Genomic DNA, 19,027 nt, shown 5'->3' on the forward strand with positions numbered 1-19,027 from the left:
TGGGGAAACTGAGGCAAGAAGAGTGATATAATGTGTTGGGGTGGACTGAGCTGTCAGAACCAAGCCTTCAAACTCGCTGGTTGAAATTTGGAAAAACCCTTTTGGGGTGCCACTGAAACCTGGCACAGCAGAAAAGAGCTCACAGGCCTGGGGCAGAGGATGTGGCACTAAGGCTTCCCTGGAGGAGACAGACCTGGACGGGGTGGGGGGTGAGGGGGGCCGAGCCTTGGGGGTTAGCGAACAAGCAAACAGCTAGTGGAAAATTCTGTCCTGTGACTAAAGGCAGGAAGAGGGACATCTGCACAGCCTTGGCTCCCTGGTCCAGGACAAAGCCCACCTCCTGGCAGCAGAATGCCAGGCCAGAGACTAAGATGAAGAAACAGAGGAGGATCATAGCCCACCTTGTAGGATGTTCCTCACAAGTCCAACTCAGCCCCCAGGGCCCACCCAGGGCTCTCTAGGAAGACAGGCACATGTCCTCTCCACCTCTGTCCTGTCGGTTAATATTCAATGGAAGTTACATTAGGTCCCCGACCCTGCTAATACTGCGCAAACATTAGGAAAACATCATTCCGTGACTGAGCTCCTGGGTGCTGATAAGGCCCAGCTAACCTTGAGGAGCTGTAGCCACAGCTGCTGACAGCAGTCTTTCATTCCGCCGGCCTCCCCACAGCGCCCAGTGGGGGCAGGCGACAGGGCTGCCAGGGAGGGGTGTGGCAGGCTGGTACAACCAGTGCAGTGAAGGGCAGACTTCTACACCTCAGTCTCTCTGTTCTACCCCAACTGACTTTTCTGTTTCTGGGGTTTTGAGACAAGATCTCACTTTTCTCTTTTTCTAGATTTGTTGTTGTTGTTGTTGTTTCTGTTGGGGGACAGGCACACTCAGAAGGCAAAAGAGGTCATTAGATCCCCCTGGAGGTTCAGCTACAGGTGGTTGTGAGCCCCATGGTGTGGGTGCTGGGAGTCAAACGGGGGTCCTCTGTAAGAGCGGTACACTCTCTCATCAACTGAGCCATCCTTCCAGGCCCCAACATCTATAATCCGAGATGTCATTGTGTCGGCCTCTCAAACGCTGGGATTACAGGCATGAAGCAGCACACCTCCCTCTAGATTTCAACGTTTTGAAATCAAGAGGAAGGTGAAGGGTGGAATGTAAGTGTTCTTTGAAGTCACGTGCTGTCTCATTCAGTGACGTCTATCACTCCACAAATATTTGCTGCGGACCTACTGTGTGTTGGGGTGTACTGTAGGGGTCGAGGTGACAGTGAACAAAAGGGAAGGTCTGGCTTTTTGGAGCTTAGGGGCTAGAGACTAAAGAATTCAGCAAATTGTGCTACAACTGGGAGTGGGGGAGTCTTGGAGGTTAGCAAACAAACAAACAGCTACTGGAAAATTTTGTCATGTGACTGACTATACACCTGTCCTGTGACTGTACAAATTTCTATGGGGAAATTTAAAATAGGAGAAGAGGGCAGAGCCCAGGTACAAAACTCTCAGAAGTGGTTGAAAAAAGTACCTGAGGTGACTTTTTTTTTTTTTTTTTTTTTTTTTTTAAGATTTGCTTTATTTTTCATTGTGTGTATACGTGCGTACACACATGAGTACAGGTGACTGCAGAGCAGTTCTGAGCCACCTGATATGAATTTTGGTAATCGAATTTGGGTCCTCCACAAGAACAGTACATGCTCTTAACCACTGAGCCATTTCTCCAGCCGCTGAAGGTGAGGAGAAGGGGCTTCCAGGCATCAGGAATGGTTGGGATGGTGCCGAGCACATGGCTGGCCTGCATGGACATCCAGATGTAGGGAGAAGCAGGTGTGGGAGGCCACTGAGTGAGAGGAAAATAGTAACAGGGAGATAGGAGGTGGGTGGGGCAGAGTCCTAAGGAGCTGTAGTGAAATGGTGAGACGGCCATTCTGAGCAGAATGTGATAAGCGACCTGGATGTGTTTAGAGGGATCCCTGAGAGAAGCTCAAGCGCAAAGGGTAAAGCCAGGACCTCTAGAAGGGTCTGGTCCAGCCCAGGGGAATGTGGTGGGGCCTTCAGGGGCAGAGCAGGGTCTACTGCGTGATGGTCATCACAGTGGTGTGCGTCTGTGTGCAGGAGGATGCTGCCTGCTAGCAAGAAGCGGGTTGTAGGAAGACGCTTAAGACAGGTGGAAAACATAGGCCCCAGGGAGAGTTTTCCCACCATCACACACGGCGATGATCTCTGAAGCCCCACCCTCCCTCCCTCCTTCTGTCTGTAGTGAGGTCCTTGGACTCCAGGGCACTGGTGGGACAGTGAGAGGACATCTGATGCTGTAGGCCCATACTGACTTGGCTAGGGGTAGATGATAGGCCGGAGGTCTATGGGACAAGGTCTTATGTTCCTGAATTTTGGAGAGTTCCTGGTGTACTCAGGAAAAAGGCTGCTTCCCTAATTCTGCCAGGTTAGAGAGAAGAATTCTTCCCAGCCGACAGTCCGCTGGGCCAGCTGGGCCTCCACGCCCCGAGCCAGGACTTCTGCCTGGCGCTCAGGAATCTCAGGGTCATTCTGAGATTTCTTTGTCACAAGGGGAGGAGGTTGGCTCCTTTGGAAGGGAAGGGACCAACTGGCTTGCGAGTGGGGATCCTGGGTTGGGACGGTGACAGATTCTCTCTGTACTACTCAGACTGTGGTCTGTCCACTGAGTTGCCACTAGCCTGCCCTAGTGATGGCCACTCCTTCCCTCAGCCTTCTCATTGTACATGGGGCAAGGGGGAAGTGTTGGTGTCTGTCAAGCTTTGCAAACTGGGTTAGAAAAATCCCATGTGTGGGGCATTGGCAGAGAAGCCTGGTAGCACCTCAATTTGGTAGAAGGAAAGAACCAACTCCTACAGTTTGTCCACGGACCTCCACACGTGCAGCATGGCACATGTATGCTCGAACACACACACACACACACACACACACACACACACACACACACACACGCTCACACGCACGCACGCACAGTAAATGTCCACCTGCAACATTCTGGTGGCCCCAGTCAGTCTCCTCCCACACCTCCCAGCTCCTTAGTGGTCAAGGGACACTCTCCCTCCCTCCCTCCCTTCAGTGCTGCTCCTTACCTCTCTCTGCCTCCTCATAGCTGTGCAAAATGAGCGGGACCGGATCAGCACGCGGAGGTCAAGCTATGAGGACAGCAGCCTGCCCTCCATTAATGCGCTCCTGCAGGCAGAGGTCCTGTCTCAGCAGGTACCAGGGGATCCTCTTAACTACCGGGGCTCCCTTCTAGGGGAAATCCACTTCTTCTGCTTCTGCTTCCTCCATCCAGACCCTGGAGACCCGCATCAAAAGGGCCACAGGTACCACAGAAGAAAAATTGAGCCCAATGCCTCTCACTGGTTTTGTGGCAGATAGAACTAAAACCTAGGTCTGGCATCCTGGAGGTACTGCCTAGTTCTCCCCAATGCCTGTGTTCACAGGCCACACAGACTGCTCTCCCCGAGGGCTCAAGAGCAGTCTACTGAACAGAAGTAACCATTGTAGCAACAAGGTGGCAAATGGGTTCAAGCCAACCACTAGGCTGTGTGACCTCAGGCAAGTCACAATGCCTCTCTGTGCCATGGTGACTTTGTGTATGAGATTAGGACAATGCCCTGTTCATCTTCTACAGCCAAAGGATTCCTAAGACTCGGGGACTAGAAGAGACGGGGCAGGGAGGCAACAGATGGCGGTGAAAAGGGAGTGCTCCCTGTTTATAAGTCCTCCCTGTCCCTTCGCTCAGAGCTTCCTACTGACTTGGCAGTACACGCAATTTACCTGCCACCAGACAGGGAGACCTCTATGGTGTGGGTTCTGTGCAAGGGACAGGGAGTGCAGGGACAACTTGCCACCCTCAGCATTTTCTTGTTTCCCACAGATCACCTCTCCTGTCTCTGGGATTAATGGTGACATTCGGGCAAAGAAGATTGCCAACATAACAGATGTGTGTGAGTCCATGAAGGAACAGCTGCTGGTTCTGGTCGAATGGGCCAAGTACATCCCAGCCTTCTGCGAGCTTCTTCTGGATGACCAGGTAAGGTCACGTGTTCAGGGAGCAGTGATGGACACTGGGCCACCAGGATCCAGCTGACCTACCAAAGACATAGTCTAAGGCTGGTTTGATTTTATATGAAATGCTCACGTGCACCCACACTGTTTAAGTCACTCTACAAATATTAGCTCAATCCCCCTAAGGACTATGAAGTAAAGATATTTTCCATCTTCCAGGTGAGGAAACTGGGGCACAGAGAGGTTAAGTAAATTACTCAAGGTCACACAGCCAGTAACCAACATAACCAGCCAGAGAAGCTCCAAAGTCCAGACTCATAACCACGGCATCATTCAGCAGGCTTGGAGGTGTTGACAGGCCCTGAGGCTTGAGGGAATCAGGAAGTGTGGCTTAAGCTCTGGTTTTAAGACCAGTTCCCTGGACTTGGGGCAAATCACTTCTCTCCAAGGCCCAGTGTTCTTATCTGGCACGTGGGAGTTATCTCTTCTGAGTGTTGTTTAAAACTTAGGCCATTCTTGTTTGGAAAGTCTGGGATGGTGCAACAGCATAGCAGCTGAACTGCCACTGCCCTCCCTACTATTGTCCCTGCTTTTCCCCCCAAGATGGCTTGAGTCAGCATTTTATATTCCAAGGCACCTTCTCCGGACTATGGAAATGGTCCGGGGAGGGGTGCAGTTTGAGTCTTTGGATGGATACGTCTCTGAAATGCCTCACACAATAGCCCAGCTACACACACCCCCCTTAGCCTCCATAGACGGCTTCCCTGCCTGGGGAAGAGGAAGGGGAGCGCCTTCCCAACACTGAAAACACCAGCTCTTTGCACGTGAGTCTGACGTTGCATTGTCTCGTTTCCTGTCCCCCCCTCCCTGGCGGGTGGGGGGGATTATTCGTTGTTTTGAGACAGAGTCTCACGATGTAGCCCTGGCTGGCCGTAAACTCACAGAGATCTGCCTGTCTCTGCCTCCCGAGTGCTGGGATTAAAGTTGGGCGCCAACCACACCTGGCTGCATACAGTCTCTTAAAGCTTCAGAGAAGTCTTGCAGCCTCCACAGTTGCTCCTCTTTGCAGAAGTCATGTCTTCCCAGCCTCTTTTAAACACCTCTAAGAAAGCCATGGGCACTCTAGGTCAACACTGGCTTGGCTGTTCCCCGACCTCACCTTGGGTCTGGACCCTGGATGCATCTCTGGTTTGGAGAGCTGACAGCCAGGGATCATGTCCAAACTGTCTCTGCCTTCTCCCACTCCTCCTGATGCACCAGCCACTGTCCCTCTGCTGGAGAGTCTGAATTAATGTTTAATTCCCGCCCCCCACACACACACACCCCTGTTCCTTCCCAGGAACTTAGCAGGACAAGATACCCCCAAGCTGAGCAATTGTTAACCTCTTTTTCCCACTCAAACCTCCCTGGCTGGGGCTCAGAGCATTCTCTGAGAGCAGTGATGGGTAGCCAGTAACACGGGACAATCATTAACGCCCCCTTGCCCACCCACAGCCCATAGCCGCCATGTCTGAGAGTTGGACCTGGGAACGTATTCATGGTACATAAGGAACCCATCTTGCCTCACATGAGTGAGGCCACCTGCGAGATTTGGTCACATGGCCTTCCAAAGGACCTACATTTCTATTGTTCCAGGGGCCATCTTCTTCTTATACCTAGGTAGCCATTTCCTGGATCAAGAAGGCCAGATCTGACCGGAGAGAGCCTAGGGAGACAAAGTGATTGGCCTAAGGCCTGGGGCACATTGCCCACCAAGCTGGCATTTGACTCGGTCCTCTGTTCCACTGTCTGAGAGCCACATGGCGGGTGGTTGAGGGCATACTGGTGCCTACTGGGTAGAGTCTACTCAGATATTAACGTCTTCTGAATCTTTTCCTGTTATTCTCGGAAAGCAGTGTCTCACCTCCAAGCTTTCCTGTTTCTTCCCATCTTTGGTTTCTCTTGTGGCTTTCGGCCATGGTGGAGTGGAAAGGGGCCGTAACAAGTGGGCTCAGGAGGAACTGGGTTTGACAAGGAAGCCAGGGTACTGGCTCAGCCATTCATTCTTTCCTACATGGGTTTCAATAAAGGTCTGTGTGCTTGCCGAGTTCTGAGGATCCTCTGGGCTGCTCAGCAAGTCGCAGCTTTAGAGGGGCTTATCCTGAGCTCGTCGCCTCACTGCTCTGTGCTCCCTTCCTTCTCTCCCTCTTTCCCCCTTTACCCTTGCAGCACCAGCCCCCCTACCCCCCCCCCAATTCCTTCCAAGTCTGACGGTTCTATGAGCTCAGAGACCATTGTGTCCCCACACGGTCTAACTGAGTGTCTGGGGGAAGTGGTGACATGATCCAACAGGTGAAGGTGTTTGCTGCTGAGGCTGATTTCCAGGACTCATGGGGTGGAAGGAGAGAATCTTTGTTCTCTGACCTACACACACACACACACACACACACACACATATACACATACACATACATACACACACATACACACACCCCAATACATTTTTTAAAAAATGACACATCATGGGCGTCTCATATTTGACAACTAAATGAATGAGAAATCAAACGAAGGAGTATATAGCAGCACATGACCCTCCCACTATCTTGGTATCTGCAGTCTCCTGTGGAGTACACAGGTGCCCAGGGCCGACACCACCACTGAGCACACAGGTCTCCCAGGGCCACCAGCGTGTTGCTGTTCTTTGGTCTTCACTCAGGCACTAAGGCCAAGGCACAGGTGATGTCCTGTGAGGCAGCTGGACTTGACCCCGGAACTTCAGTCTTCACAGACAGGGCCTGACAACAGATCTCCTCCTGCTGCTCCTGTACTTGAGGAGAGCACAGTTGAAGAACTGACATCCACATGGAGGCTCGTGCAGAGTCTCTGAGAATCCCAGAATCTTAGCGTTGTCAGGAGCACAGGTTCTGTGGAGGTCCTTAGCACCAGTGACTTCCCAAACTCAGTGGAGCCTTAGAACCAGCTGGGAAGCTTGCTGCCAGCCTATCTCAGGTCCAGCTCAGACATCCAGAATCGGAACCACTGAAGGCTGAGCCCGAGATTATATGAGTTTCCCTAGAGCACCCCTCACAGTTCCCTGAAGCTGGCACACAGGTAGGAACTTGGGGCTCCCGGTTTTAAAACATCTGGCGTAAGTTGAGGCTCTTTTGAGGAACTGGTTCTGAAGCATGCACACCAGGTATGGCCAACACCCTGATGAGGCCGGGGCGTGGCTCCTTGCCCAAAGATGGAGACACAGCAGTTCAAGAGCAGAGCGAAAAAGAAGTTTGCAGAGCACAGACTTCCACCTTCCTAGAGTCTTTTGTATGCCCCTTGTTTCATCAGTCATGGAAGGCAGAGGTTTTATGGTGTTCTCTTCAGACTTGAGGTAAGCAAAGGCAGAGCTGACTTGCCAAGGCCACTGACTTGACTGTGTGCAGTCTTCCTAGGATGCAGATGCTAGGCTTTACGCTTTCTTTCTTCCAGGTGGCGCTGCTCAGAGCCCATGCTGGTGAGCATCTGCTGCTTGGGGCTACCAAGAGGTCCATGGTGTTCAAGGATGTGCTGCTCCTAGGTGAGGAGGCTGCCAGAGCTTGAGATCGGGGAACCCAGATTGGTACACCCACAAGGGGAGAGTGTCTCCATAGTAACACACAGGGACCAGGCAGGCAGATCAAAAATATCCCAAACTGGATACATTGTTGTAAGTTGGTAATCCTAGCTACTTGGGAAGCTAGGCAGGAGGTTTACAAGGTCGAGATATGCCTGCGTAGACTATATAGGGGCTTAATGTATGGCTACACAACATTGAGACAGGAGATTCTCAAAACAAAGATTATAACCACATATGAGGGGGTACAGAAATCAGCATTTGAATTATGCCTACAGTTGAAGGTCAGCCTGGGAAACATAACAAGACCTTATCTTCAGCCAAAATAAGTTTAAAAAAATTATAGGGACTCTCAAGGTACTAGTAATACCTTGGGTTGGCGAGATGGCTCAAGTGGTAGAGGCCCGGTGCCAAGACTTATAACCTGAGTTCGAGCCTAGGGACCCACATGGTAGGAAGAGAAAACCAGCTCCTGAGATTGTGCGCTGATCTCTGGGTGCACACTGTGACACACAGGCTCCTCAGAAATAAATAAATAAAATGCAATTAAAAAAAATTTTTTAAGGGGAGCCTGGAAATGTAGCTTGGCAGTAGAACGCATGGCTACCCGCACCACCACAGCAAAATTAAGACAAATGTAACTCAGCCCTGCTCTTAGACTTGACCAAGATTCCAGAACCCAGTTCTCAGGTGGTTCCCCAAGTCAGATGTAGGAAACACAAGTGTGAGGGAGGAGTTCTCCCAGCCTTCAAGTTGGGGAGCAGCCTACTGTTCCCAGAACCTCAAGTACATCTCAAAAGTCCTTCTGGGGTTGAACAAAAAGTGGCCAAAAGTGGTACAGTGCTCCACCCCCACCCCCACCCCAGCACACGCCCAAGTCACCTGAGCCTTCAGGACATACTTATTATTTGGAGTGCTTGTGTAACATACCCTATATATTAAGGACTGTGCAAACTGCCAGACAAATGTTTATGACCTCTTTCAATACGCCATCTCCGGGTATTTGCTAGATATTAACGTTTTTGTAGTTGAGGAAACTGAGGGACAAACAAGTCAACTATGTTACCTAAACATCCATCCAGCCATAAGTGACAGAGTCATTCAGATGGGGTGACTCAGTCCCAGAATCTGACCTTTGACCTTGATGCCTTAGTGTCTCCTAAGGGAGCCCTGACCTCTTTTCCTTTATCTTGAGTCATGCAAGTAAAAGGAGTTTAGGAGCCCACCCCCCACCTTCTCCCCCTACCTACCCTCCCTGACACATCAAGTGGCATCAGGACTAAATGCATTTGATTCCACTGAGGCCCAACAAGGCAACTCTGCTAGAGGAAAGTGATCCAAAGGCAGGAAAGAGAACCCATGCCAGAGACAGCCCTCTCTCTAATTGCTAAGGGGCTCTCATGAAGACCAAACTGACCATCAGCTACATATGTGTATAGTATGTCAATGCATGTTCAGTCTCCATGAGCCCCATGGTCCTCAGTTGACTCTGTTGGTCTTTTTGTGTAGGGAGGGAGGGAGGGAGCTGTGATAAGGATGTAAAGTGAATGAATGAATGAATGAATGAATGGGTAAACAAACAAATAAATAAAACTAATTGGGAAAAAGAAACATCACACACATTCACACACACACACACACACACACACACATATACACACACACACATCAAACACACTAAATAGGGGGAAATCATGTAGTCTTTTCTGCAGAAATAAAATGTATAATCCACATGCTGGGGGAAAAAAAAAAAAAAAAAAAAAGGAGTTGGGTGATATGGAAAGCCCCGAAAAAAGCCAAGTTCTTAGCTCACCCAGGACTTCAGGCAATCACCTTTCTCGCATTGGCCTCAGATTTCTGATCTGTGAAATGGGCGTGGTGACCCAATAGCTCCCCTCACCCCCGAGGAGTACCAGGCACGTTCTTAACTGTAAACCACAGCCAGGGTGATAGGGGTCAACCGAGGTGACAGCCCCATCCTCTCCCCTCCACCCATCCAGGCAATGACTACATTGTGCCTCGGCACTGCCCGGAGCTAGCAGAGATGAGCCGTGTGTCCATTCGCATCCTTGACGAGCTGGTCCTGCCCTTCCAGGAGCTACAGATCGACGACAATGAATATGCCTGCCTCAAAGCCATCATCTTCTTCGACCCAGGTAACCATGCACACCCCCTAACCTGACCTTCACATCCCCAGACCTGCTGTCGGAGCTCCTGCTAAGCTCACAGCCCCGTGCATTGTCATGACAACAAAAATAATTTTCACCAACCCCACCGAGTCGAGGAGTCAGACCAGGGTTCTCTGGGGCGGGTGGCGGGGGGGGGGGGGGAGGATTTGGCGGAGCACAGACTACAGGCCTTGGTTTTACATTTCCAAGCTTCTTGTCCATAACCTTGAGCATTCTCTCTCCCATCCTCCCAGGGCACCACTGTTGCTGCCCTCTGTCTCTGTTAATTAAAGCTTTTAGTGATTCTCTTTATTTACCCTTTGTCCCTTCTACCCTTCTCTTCTTGGGACCAGGATGCTGTACGCCCCCCCCCCCCCCCTTTCTGGCTCTCTCTCCTCTCCCTGCTGACTGTGTTGACTCTCGTCCCTGAGTTTGCACAGATGTCTGTAGTGGAATCTTTGTGCAACATCTGCTTTTGTTTCTCAGTATCTGAAGCTAGCTGGCTTCTCTCTTAACCTGCACCAAAAAAGGACCTGTTAGGCGCTGGGCGCTGTCCTTGGTGCTGGTCCTCGGTTTCACAGGCATGGCCTCTAGCAGTAAGAGGAAAACGACTGCCATTTATTTATTAAGGGCTCCCAGGTGCACAGTTTTAAACATTTCGTGCAGATTATCTTACAGCATGTTACCTGTGGTGTAGGAACCATCATTGCCCCATTTTCAAATAGGGAGATATACAGGGACTGATTGGCTACAGCAAGGTCATAGGTTTGAACTTCAGGCTGTTATGTAGGTCTTTCCAATTCATGGTCTTGCATTTCCACACATCAACTCTTGATTTCCCAGAGGGCAAGAGGCTAGTTCTAGTCCTGCAGCGCAAAGCTTGGGGCTGAGCAGGTGGTCATTGCTAAGTGACAGGTGTGATTCAGAGTCAGTGGCTTGGCTGAGGGCAGAGGACCTAGTCTAGGCTAGAACAGAACAGGCACTCCATGAGAGATGATCGACTGGATGAAAAAAATGCAAAGTGTGAGTGGGGTCTCTTTCTGTGAGAGGAGCTGAAGCCTCACCTGAGTCCCCGGGTGACAGATGGCAGCAGGCAAGGGAGGAGAGAATATCTTGGTGTGACAAGTGCAAGGTCTAGATGGTGAAAACTTACCTGTGGTTCTTCCAGCAACTGATTAAATGAACTGGCCACATCTTCCTTATCTCTCCTTGCCCAAGACAGAGAGAGACTGGGCCTCTCGACAGTAGAGCTCTCACTTAGTCTGTGAAAGACACGGGGTTTGATCCCTAGCATAGCATAAAATTTTTAAAAAAAGAAATGAAGCTGGGCGTGGTGGCACATGCCTTTATCCAAGCACTCAGGAGACAGAGGCAGGCGGATCGCTGTGAGTTCGAGTTCAAGGCCAGCCGGGTCTACAAAGTGAGTCCAGGATAGCAAGGGCTACACAGAGAAAAACTGTCTCAAAAAGCCAAAATAAAATAAAATAGATAGATAATAAATAGATAGATAGATAAGAGATTATAAGATGCCGTGGTGGGCCTTGCATCTTTTCTGCCTGGTTATAGGGAGCCACTATTTGTTCTAGACTAAACTGGTTGCTGAGGACCCTAAATTCTTATCCCAGAAGTGGTTAAGACTCCCTCTGTTCAGGTGAAGAAGCCGCCCAATTTGGGCCTACAAGTCAGGGGACACCGGCCTTTCCTGACCACCTCTCCCGTTTCAGACGCCAAGGGGCTGAGTGACCCAGGCAAGATCAAACGGCTGCGGTCGCAGGTGCAGGTGAGCCTGGAGGACTACATCAACGACAGACAGTATGACTCCCGGGGCCGCTTTGGCGAGCTGCTGCTGCTGCTGCCCACCCTGCAGAGCATCACCTGGCAGATGATTGAGCAGATCCAGTTCATTAAGCTCTTTGGCATGGCCAAGATTGACAACCTGCTGCAGGAGATGCTGCTTGGAGGTGTGTGACACTGGGAGGGCTCTCTGTGGATCCGTGGTGCACAGCTTCACATAGGCCTCAGCGAGCTAGCCTCTAGGCTCCACCGTTCCCTCTGTGAGAACCTTGGACAATCTTCTTTGTCTGTTAGACCTTGTTTTCTCATCAGGAAGAAAAACTGGTGGTTTAAAAAAAAAAAAAAAAAAGGTCCATTTTTTCAGGCGCTGAGGGTCTAGCAAGTTAGTAGGAGACGATGTCACGGAAATAATAACCAAATGAATAACAAAAAAAAAAAATATATAAAACCGGTCATGCGTGGGCCTTTAGATGAGGCAACCAAGAGATGCCTCCTTGAGATGGTGTCTAAGACTGGTGGGTAAAATCACTAGAGTTTAGATAGAGTCTTGGAAAACGTTCCAAGCAGGGGTCATATTTTTTTTTTTTCTAGGCTCTGTGGTAAGGGAGGGGGATGCATGTATGAGTCAGGATTGTTGGAGAAGATGCAGGTGGAAATTAATTAGAAACCAGGTCACAGATAGGGCTTAATGGGCCAGGCTCAAAAAGATTGAGCTTTCATCCAGCAGCAAACCCTCTCAGCAACAGGGAGGCTGAGGCAGGAGGATGATGAGTTTGTGAGGCAACCTGGGAAACATCAGGAGGCTTTGGAAGGAAAGAATGAGAGAAAGGAAGGAAGAAAAGGAGGAAAGAAGGAAAAGAGGGAGAGAGCTAAGATAATAAGGAAAGGGGGGGGGGCGCGTTGTATCTATTTCTCTCTGCAACTTTTATAAAGAGACCAAAATTATGATTTTAAGTGGGCCAATCTTTTTTTTGGGGGGGGGTGTTTTTTGTTTTTTGCTTTTTTGTGTGTGTGTTGTTTTTCAACACAGGGTTTTTCTATATAGCCTAGACTATCCTGGACTCGCTTTGTAGACCAGGCAGGCCTTGAACTCATAGCAATCCTCCTGCCTCTGCCTCCCAATGCCTGGCTTAGGCCAGTCTTATTTAGGTGTAAATAGTGAATTTTAGGGAGCAGGGGACAGAGAAAATTCCCCGGAATATTACTCCCCCAGCACCTGAGACAATGGTGGCTTAGACTTGGGAACAGAGCAAGCAGAGAAAGAAACTCTGTATGCATCAAATGCTGAAGCAAGGAATGACAGAAGAGAAAAAAATCTGCATTTTCCCTTTGAATGGTAGAAACAATGATTACTGACAAGGAAGATGGGAAATACCTGAATAGATCTGTGATGCAGGTCAGAAAACCCAGACCCAGGACTGGACATAGCAGGTGTGTTGGAAATCCAAACTGGGTTACCAAGACCATAAGCACATACATCAGATGCCCCAGCAATAGAGGAAAGGCAACCATGGGCTTTGTAGCATTAAGGAGTGTCATGGAAGCTTTAGAAAAGCCCAGCCAGGGGCATGGGAGAAAAGCAGGAAAGCCAGAGGAGCCAAGTTCGATGGTGCTAAATGGGGCCAGGGAGAAAAGGAAGGGAGGAAAGGGGATGTGGGAAGGGATGGAAGCCGGAAGTCAAGAAAGGAGTAGGGAGAGGGAAGGGAGTGGCAGCGTGCAGGGTTGAGTAGGGAGAGGGAAGGGAGTGGCAGCGTGCAGGGTTGAGTAGGGAGAGGGAAGGGAGTGGCAGCGTGCAGGGCTGAGTAGGGAAGAGAGTGGCAGCATGCAGGGTCGAGTAGGGAGAGGGAAGGGAGTGGCAGCATGCAAGGTCTTGGTCCTTTTGTTGAGAGCAGTATCAGAGGGTTAGGAGGATGGAAACTAGATTGGGAGGGTATCACATAGTGAGTGATGGGCGATGGGAAAGTGATGAAGCCGAGACAAACCCTTGATAACGTTCCCCACAAAGGGGAGCTGGGTCAGAGCTGAGGTTGGCTGGGAGATGGTGGCTTTAGCCACAGACCATGGCGTCTTGGCTGAACTAAAGGAAAACTGGACAACACCCCTTAGAGAAAAGGCGAGCAGTCAGTTCTAACCCCCTCAATAAGGCTGAAGCACTTCTGGGGTGAGTGACAGTCAGCAGGAGACGCTGGAACTGGAGGCCCGGGGAGTACTGAGGCAGTATGGTAACCCCAAGGCTGTCTGCCTCAGCCCTGTTGGCATTTGGGGTTGGGGGTGACTCCTCTTTGAGGGGGATGTTCTGCATGTTGCTTAGCTGCATGGCTGGCCCCTGCCCATGAGATGTAAGGAGAATTTCTCCAGGAATCACAATAAAAAAATATTTCTAGAAATCGTTAAATGTTTCCTACAGTGAGAACCACTGTCAGGCAGGACTCACCTCGTTCTCACAGTGGCCCGTGAATAGGTTGTTGTGGGTCAGGTGTCGCTGGCTGTCAGGATCAGGAGTTGTGATCTGCTTCCCAACACACTTGGCCGAGATAACCTCCCTGGGATACTGCTATCTCGTCTGTAGAATGGGTGATAATGGTGTCCGTTCTGTAGAACTAACAGGAGGATAAAATTATGTAAAAATTAGAAAGTGCTTTAAGGCAGTGCTGAGCAATTAGTGGTTGTCTTGCTATGCAACCAAAGGGACCACTTGCTGTATTTCAACTCAGAAGGGCCTGGTCTCTTTCAAGTCACCAAGCCCATGGACACGCCTGGTGATTTCGGCATTACTAAGCCAGGAATAAGTGCCCAAGAGATACTGTTGGTCTTGATGGGCAGGCTGACTGCCACATTGGGGGAAATGGTGCCTCAAGGCTGTGCTCCTTCTCCAAGATCTCCAATCCTGACTCACATCCTCCTCTTTGTCTACAGGATCTGCCAGCGATGCGCCCCATGCTCACCACCCCTTGCACCCCCACCTGATGCAGGAACACATGGGCACCAATGTCATAGTTGCCAACACGATGCCCTCTCACCTCAGCAATGGACAGATGTGTGAGTGGCCCCGACCCAGGGGGCAGGCAGGTGGGCAGCCTGGGGTCTACCTTACAAGGGGGTATGGGGGAGGGGGTCTCAGAAAGGAGGCAGGAGAAGATTGTGTCTAGTAGTTGGAATCGGGGATCCTAGTTCTCTGTGTTTCAGAGTGGACATTGGGGAGGTGGGGCTGTTGCCAGTTAAAGCTGTTTATTCCATGAGGCTGTGTGTTCAGTGAGGTGATTGACAATGTCTACCGAGTGAAGCCATCCACTACGTGAGGGGACCACTGAGAATGTTTGTTGGCTGGGAATTCCATCAGATGAAGTCATCCAGTGGGTGAAAGTGTTCATGGAAATAGGGCTGGCCAGATAGTAAGTAAGGTCATTTTGGACAGTTAAATGAGACTGACAACTAAGCAGGACCAACCAAACTCTTTAAAGGACAGAATTATCAGTGAGATGACTTAGCCACTGGGCCAGAATAATTTTTGCCACATATCTTATTGCTTTTGGGAATAGTCACACCTGGGCCCTGGTCTGGGAAAAGCAGCCTGAGTTTCCAAATCAAATGGCAGAGAGATGGCCAATAGGACCTCATGAAGCACAGATTTTGGGGTCTGCGACTCCCTAGAATCTTAGGGATTAGATTTATCATTGTGTTTTATGGACTTGTTTTGGCAGATGGAAGAGCTTCCCTAGAGAGCTTTCAGTTATTCCCACAAAGGCTGCAATTCTGGGTAACTTATTTCTTTCTCCTTTCAGCCACCCCTGAGACTCCACAGCCATCACCACCAAGTGGCTCAGGATCTGAACCCTACAAGCTCCTTCCAGGAGCCATCACCACTATCGTCAAGCCTCCCTCTGCCATTCCCCAGCCAACGATCACCAAGCAAGAAGCCATCTAGCAAGTCACTGGGGGTTGGGGGTTCTGTTGGCTCACACCCTCAGAGACCGCCTGGTTGAAACTTAGTCACAGCAAGGAAGATGTGACAAGAGGGCCAGTCCCAGAGCAGCCACGGAAAGGGTGTAGGGCCCAAAAACACGCATTGCCAACCTCTGACCCCACATCCCAGAGGGCAGGGCTTTGCTTTGAGGAGACCCCGGCTGGGAAGTCTTCCACTGCTTGGACTACTTTTCTCAAGTTGAAGCCACTGTCTTCATCTTCCTCTGTATCTTCCTGCAACTTCTTCACCCCTGAAAGGACGGCCATCTACAGATGCTACAGGATTTTGTTTAAACACACGTCCCTTCTCCCCCAGGTGGGGCCCCTTCCTTCCTGGTGCTGGTCAGGGCGGTCTGGATGCCAAGACTCTGAGCCTGGGTCAACTTGCAGTGTGGTACTCCTCCCTCTCCTGCTGTGCCGACCTCAGGTTACCCTCTACCCCATCCTCTCTTGTAACCTTCCTCAGCCATTCTGACTTCTCCGAAGCCACTTCTCTGGAGGGCAAGGAAGATGTGGCAGCCATTTCCCCCATTCATTCTGAGAACCTTGTGTAAGCACTGACCTGGGTCAACACATTGTTCTTTCAAGCACTAGGCTGTAACTTTGAAGTAATAAGCTCTACTCTTTTCTATAGCGGAGAACCACTCAAGCATGACAATTTCAGCAGAATATGGATAGAGACCAGCCGTCCTCAGGAAAGCATCTAGAAAGAGTCTAGCTTTTCAGTGGGTAGCTGTCCTCAGGAAAGCATCTAGAAAGAGTCTAGCTTTGCAGCAATCCCTTGGCAGGGAAGGTGGGCTTCTGGGTAGCACAGCGACTGATGCAGACCAGGACGAAGGCCTGGAGGTAGGTAAAATATCATGGGAAGGAGGCAGTGAAGGAATCAGTTTCCATGGCATTGAGATGGGGCACACACTAGGGACCATGGATTCAATGGAGACCACTGGAAAAATAGACTAAAGCCAGGAGTAACCGCAGTGTGGGGCTGTCAGAAAATGAATACAGCATCCCACAGATGGAGGACTGCTGGAAGCGAGCAAGAAGGACATACCAGAGCCTGGGGATGAGGCAAAGGGATGGATCAGAGCTCTCCCCAGGGCCGGCCAAGCTCTTCCATACTTCCAGATGATGTCACAAGGCATTTGATGTCCACCATCTTATGGAATCCTCCCCATCACCCAGACATTGTCACAGAAGATGAAAGTACATCTTAGCTGCCTCGTAGGAAGCCCTTGTCTTTCCCATGATGCAATTCAAGAGATTTCCTTATCCTTTACCAGTGTCAAATCCAGAGACTTATTCTCTGCAGAACTGGCCGGCTAGAGGCTGTTTCAGAGTCCACTGGCAGTCCAGAATTCCGTAAAATGGACACATGGTTCCTGTTCTCATTCTCCTCTGTTCTCCCCAAGCATAGGTGAGGAGCAACAAATCTGTGGTTCCCGGAAGAGGTCTAATCTGGCAATTAGGGCTGAGAGAGTTTGGGTGAGGGGCAGGAGAGGGACAAGAAAGCCTGGATTTCAGGCTTGCTTGAGGAGCTACATTCAGGGTACATTCTGAAACTACTAATCCCACAGTCGGCGCTTAGGCCCTGGCTGACTCTCGATGCCTCTACAAAGTGCCACTGACCAACCAGAATAAAAGGAAGGCCTCCGGGGCTGGAAGTGTGCTAAGTGGGAGACTGGCTGATCCTTCTGAGTGGATGAGGCCGGCACCCCAGTACCCAGAAATTCTAGGCTTTAGGATAGGTCCTCTGAAAAAAGAGGTGTGGAGGAGTACCTGTCAGGACAGGTTGTGTTAACCCCTCAAGCCAAATGCTAGGTCTCAGGAGAGACTTTCCCATGCTCACAGACCTCAAGCCTTCCTTGGCCACCCTCACTCCAGTGCCCCCCCCCCCAGAGACCCCAGTCAGATTTCTCAGACTTCCCTGCAGGAGGCAGAACAGCTGGGTTCCTTCCAGACTTTGTCGTTCCCACCCTTTGTCCCTCCATCCCCAGTGACGCTCGTAAGCGGAGTAGGTAATGCTGGCCTTCAGTGGTAGGTAGCAGTCTTCTGAGGCAGGGGTCAGCCACAGCCCTGATTCAACCTTTCTGAAGGAGAAATCCACTCATATTAATAAGAGAGACATGAAATAAAATAATGTTTACTCTTCTGATCATAAGCTGAGGACACTATGTTGAAGTTTTTTCTTCTGAGTTGCCCCCCCCCAATACATAATGTAAGGGACTAAGTACAAGCTGGCAGTGGACAAGGGTTTTCCCCTTGTTTTTTCCCAAGACCACCCTCTTTTCCTCAGGGAGTTCTCAGAAACTTCCAGGATAAAGGAGGCTTTCCAGAGAGCAGACAAGGGAGGATTAGACGTGGATGTCCTTGATTTCTTGTGGTAACTATGCCATTTGCCTTTGCTAAAACTCTCTGTGACCTACCTTGGTAAAATACAAATAGTGAACTTCACACAAAACATTTGTAAGTAGGCTGTGTTCCATCAGGTAAATCTGCATCTTCCTGTGGGTGTGCAAACATCATGGGGTCCCACACTGATCCCCAAGTCCCCACCATTACTGCCTAAGGGGTCAAAAAAGAAAAAAATAACCTCAAAAACAGTTCTTACTCTGTGTTTTAGAAAAAAAAAATATATATATATATCAAACAAAATAAATGGCACATATGTTTTCTAAGCCCTTGTGCTGGTGTCTTTTTCCCCTTAGTGTTAGAATAAGGACAATCTGGGATGTTCAGAGTGGGCAAGAATCTTTCCTTTTGGAAAATTCTTCCTATCTGCTGGGCAGTGGTGGCGCACACCTGTAATCACAGCACTCGAGAGGCAGAGGCAGGTGGGATCCCTGTGAGTTTGAGGCCAGCCTGGTCTACAAACTGAGTCAGGGACAGCCAGAACTACATAGAGGACCCTGTCTCAAAAAAACAAAAACAAAACAAAACAAACCTCTTCCTATCAAGAGGTTAAACTACATGGATAATTTCCCATCATAAAGATGAGGAAGCTGAGACTCAGGTGATTTTCTTTGAAAGGCAGAGGTAGAAATCCAATCCTTTACCACACCCCCAACCGTGTGTGTGTGTGTGTGTGTGTGTGTGTGTGTGTGTGTGTGTTTGCATTTGCATGTAGAAGGCTGCAGGTGTGTGTGTGTGTGTGTTTGCATTTGCATGTAGAAAGCTGCAGGTGTGTGTGTGTGTGTGTGTGTGTTTGCATTTGCATGTAGAACACTGCGGGGGTCTGTGTGTGTGTGTGCGTGCACGCACGCGCACGCGTGCACAGGTATGCATGCGTGTGCAGGTGCGCGTGAGGTCAGAGAACAGCTTCATGTGTTGTTCCAAAGACATCACGCACTTTGTTTTTGGAGACAAGGCCTCTCACTGGCATGGAATTCACTGATCAGGGTAGGCTAATGGCCAGCAAACCTTGAGGATCTGCTCGTCTTAATCACTGGGGTTCACAGCATTCTCCAGGAGATGATTCATTGGTGAAGAGTATTGACTGCTC

General features: G+C 50.0%; 1 protein-coding gene across 2 annotated transcripts in view; it reads left to right on the forward strand.

Annotated features, from left to right (window-relative positions):
- Positions 1-16,144, forward strand: part of Hnf4a (hepatocyte nuclear factor 4 alpha) — a 23,957-nt gene extending 7,813 nt beyond the window's left edge. Inside the window, exons 4-10 of one of the 2 annotated variants that reach the window (XM_051143735.1) lie at positions 3,113-3,219; positions 3,887-4,042; positions 7,480-7,567; positions 9,604-9,759; positions 11,496-11,732; positions 14,482-14,634; positions 15,348-16,144. In XM_051143735.1, the coding sequence (XP_050999692.1) occupies positions 3,113-3,219; positions 3,887-4,042; positions 7,480-7,567; positions 9,604-9,759; positions 11,496-11,732; positions 14,482-14,634; positions 15,348-15,490 (1,040 nt within the window). In that variant the 3' untranslated portion in view covers positions 15,491-16,144. The remainder of the gene's footprint in view (positions 1-3,112; positions 3,220-3,886; positions 4,043-7,479; positions 7,568-9,603; positions 9,760-11,495; positions 11,733-14,481; positions 14,635-15,347) is intronic. The other variant, XM_051143736.1, reaches the window with a different exon arrangement.
- Positions 16,145-19,027: the final 2,883 nt, after the last annotated feature.

Source organism: Acomys russatus, chromosome 4 (assembly GCF_903995435.1).
Source record: "Acomys russatus chromosome 4, mAcoRus1.1, whole genome shotgun sequence".
NCBI lineage: Eukaryota > Metazoa > Chordata > Mammalia > Rodentia > Muridae > Acomys > Acomys russatus.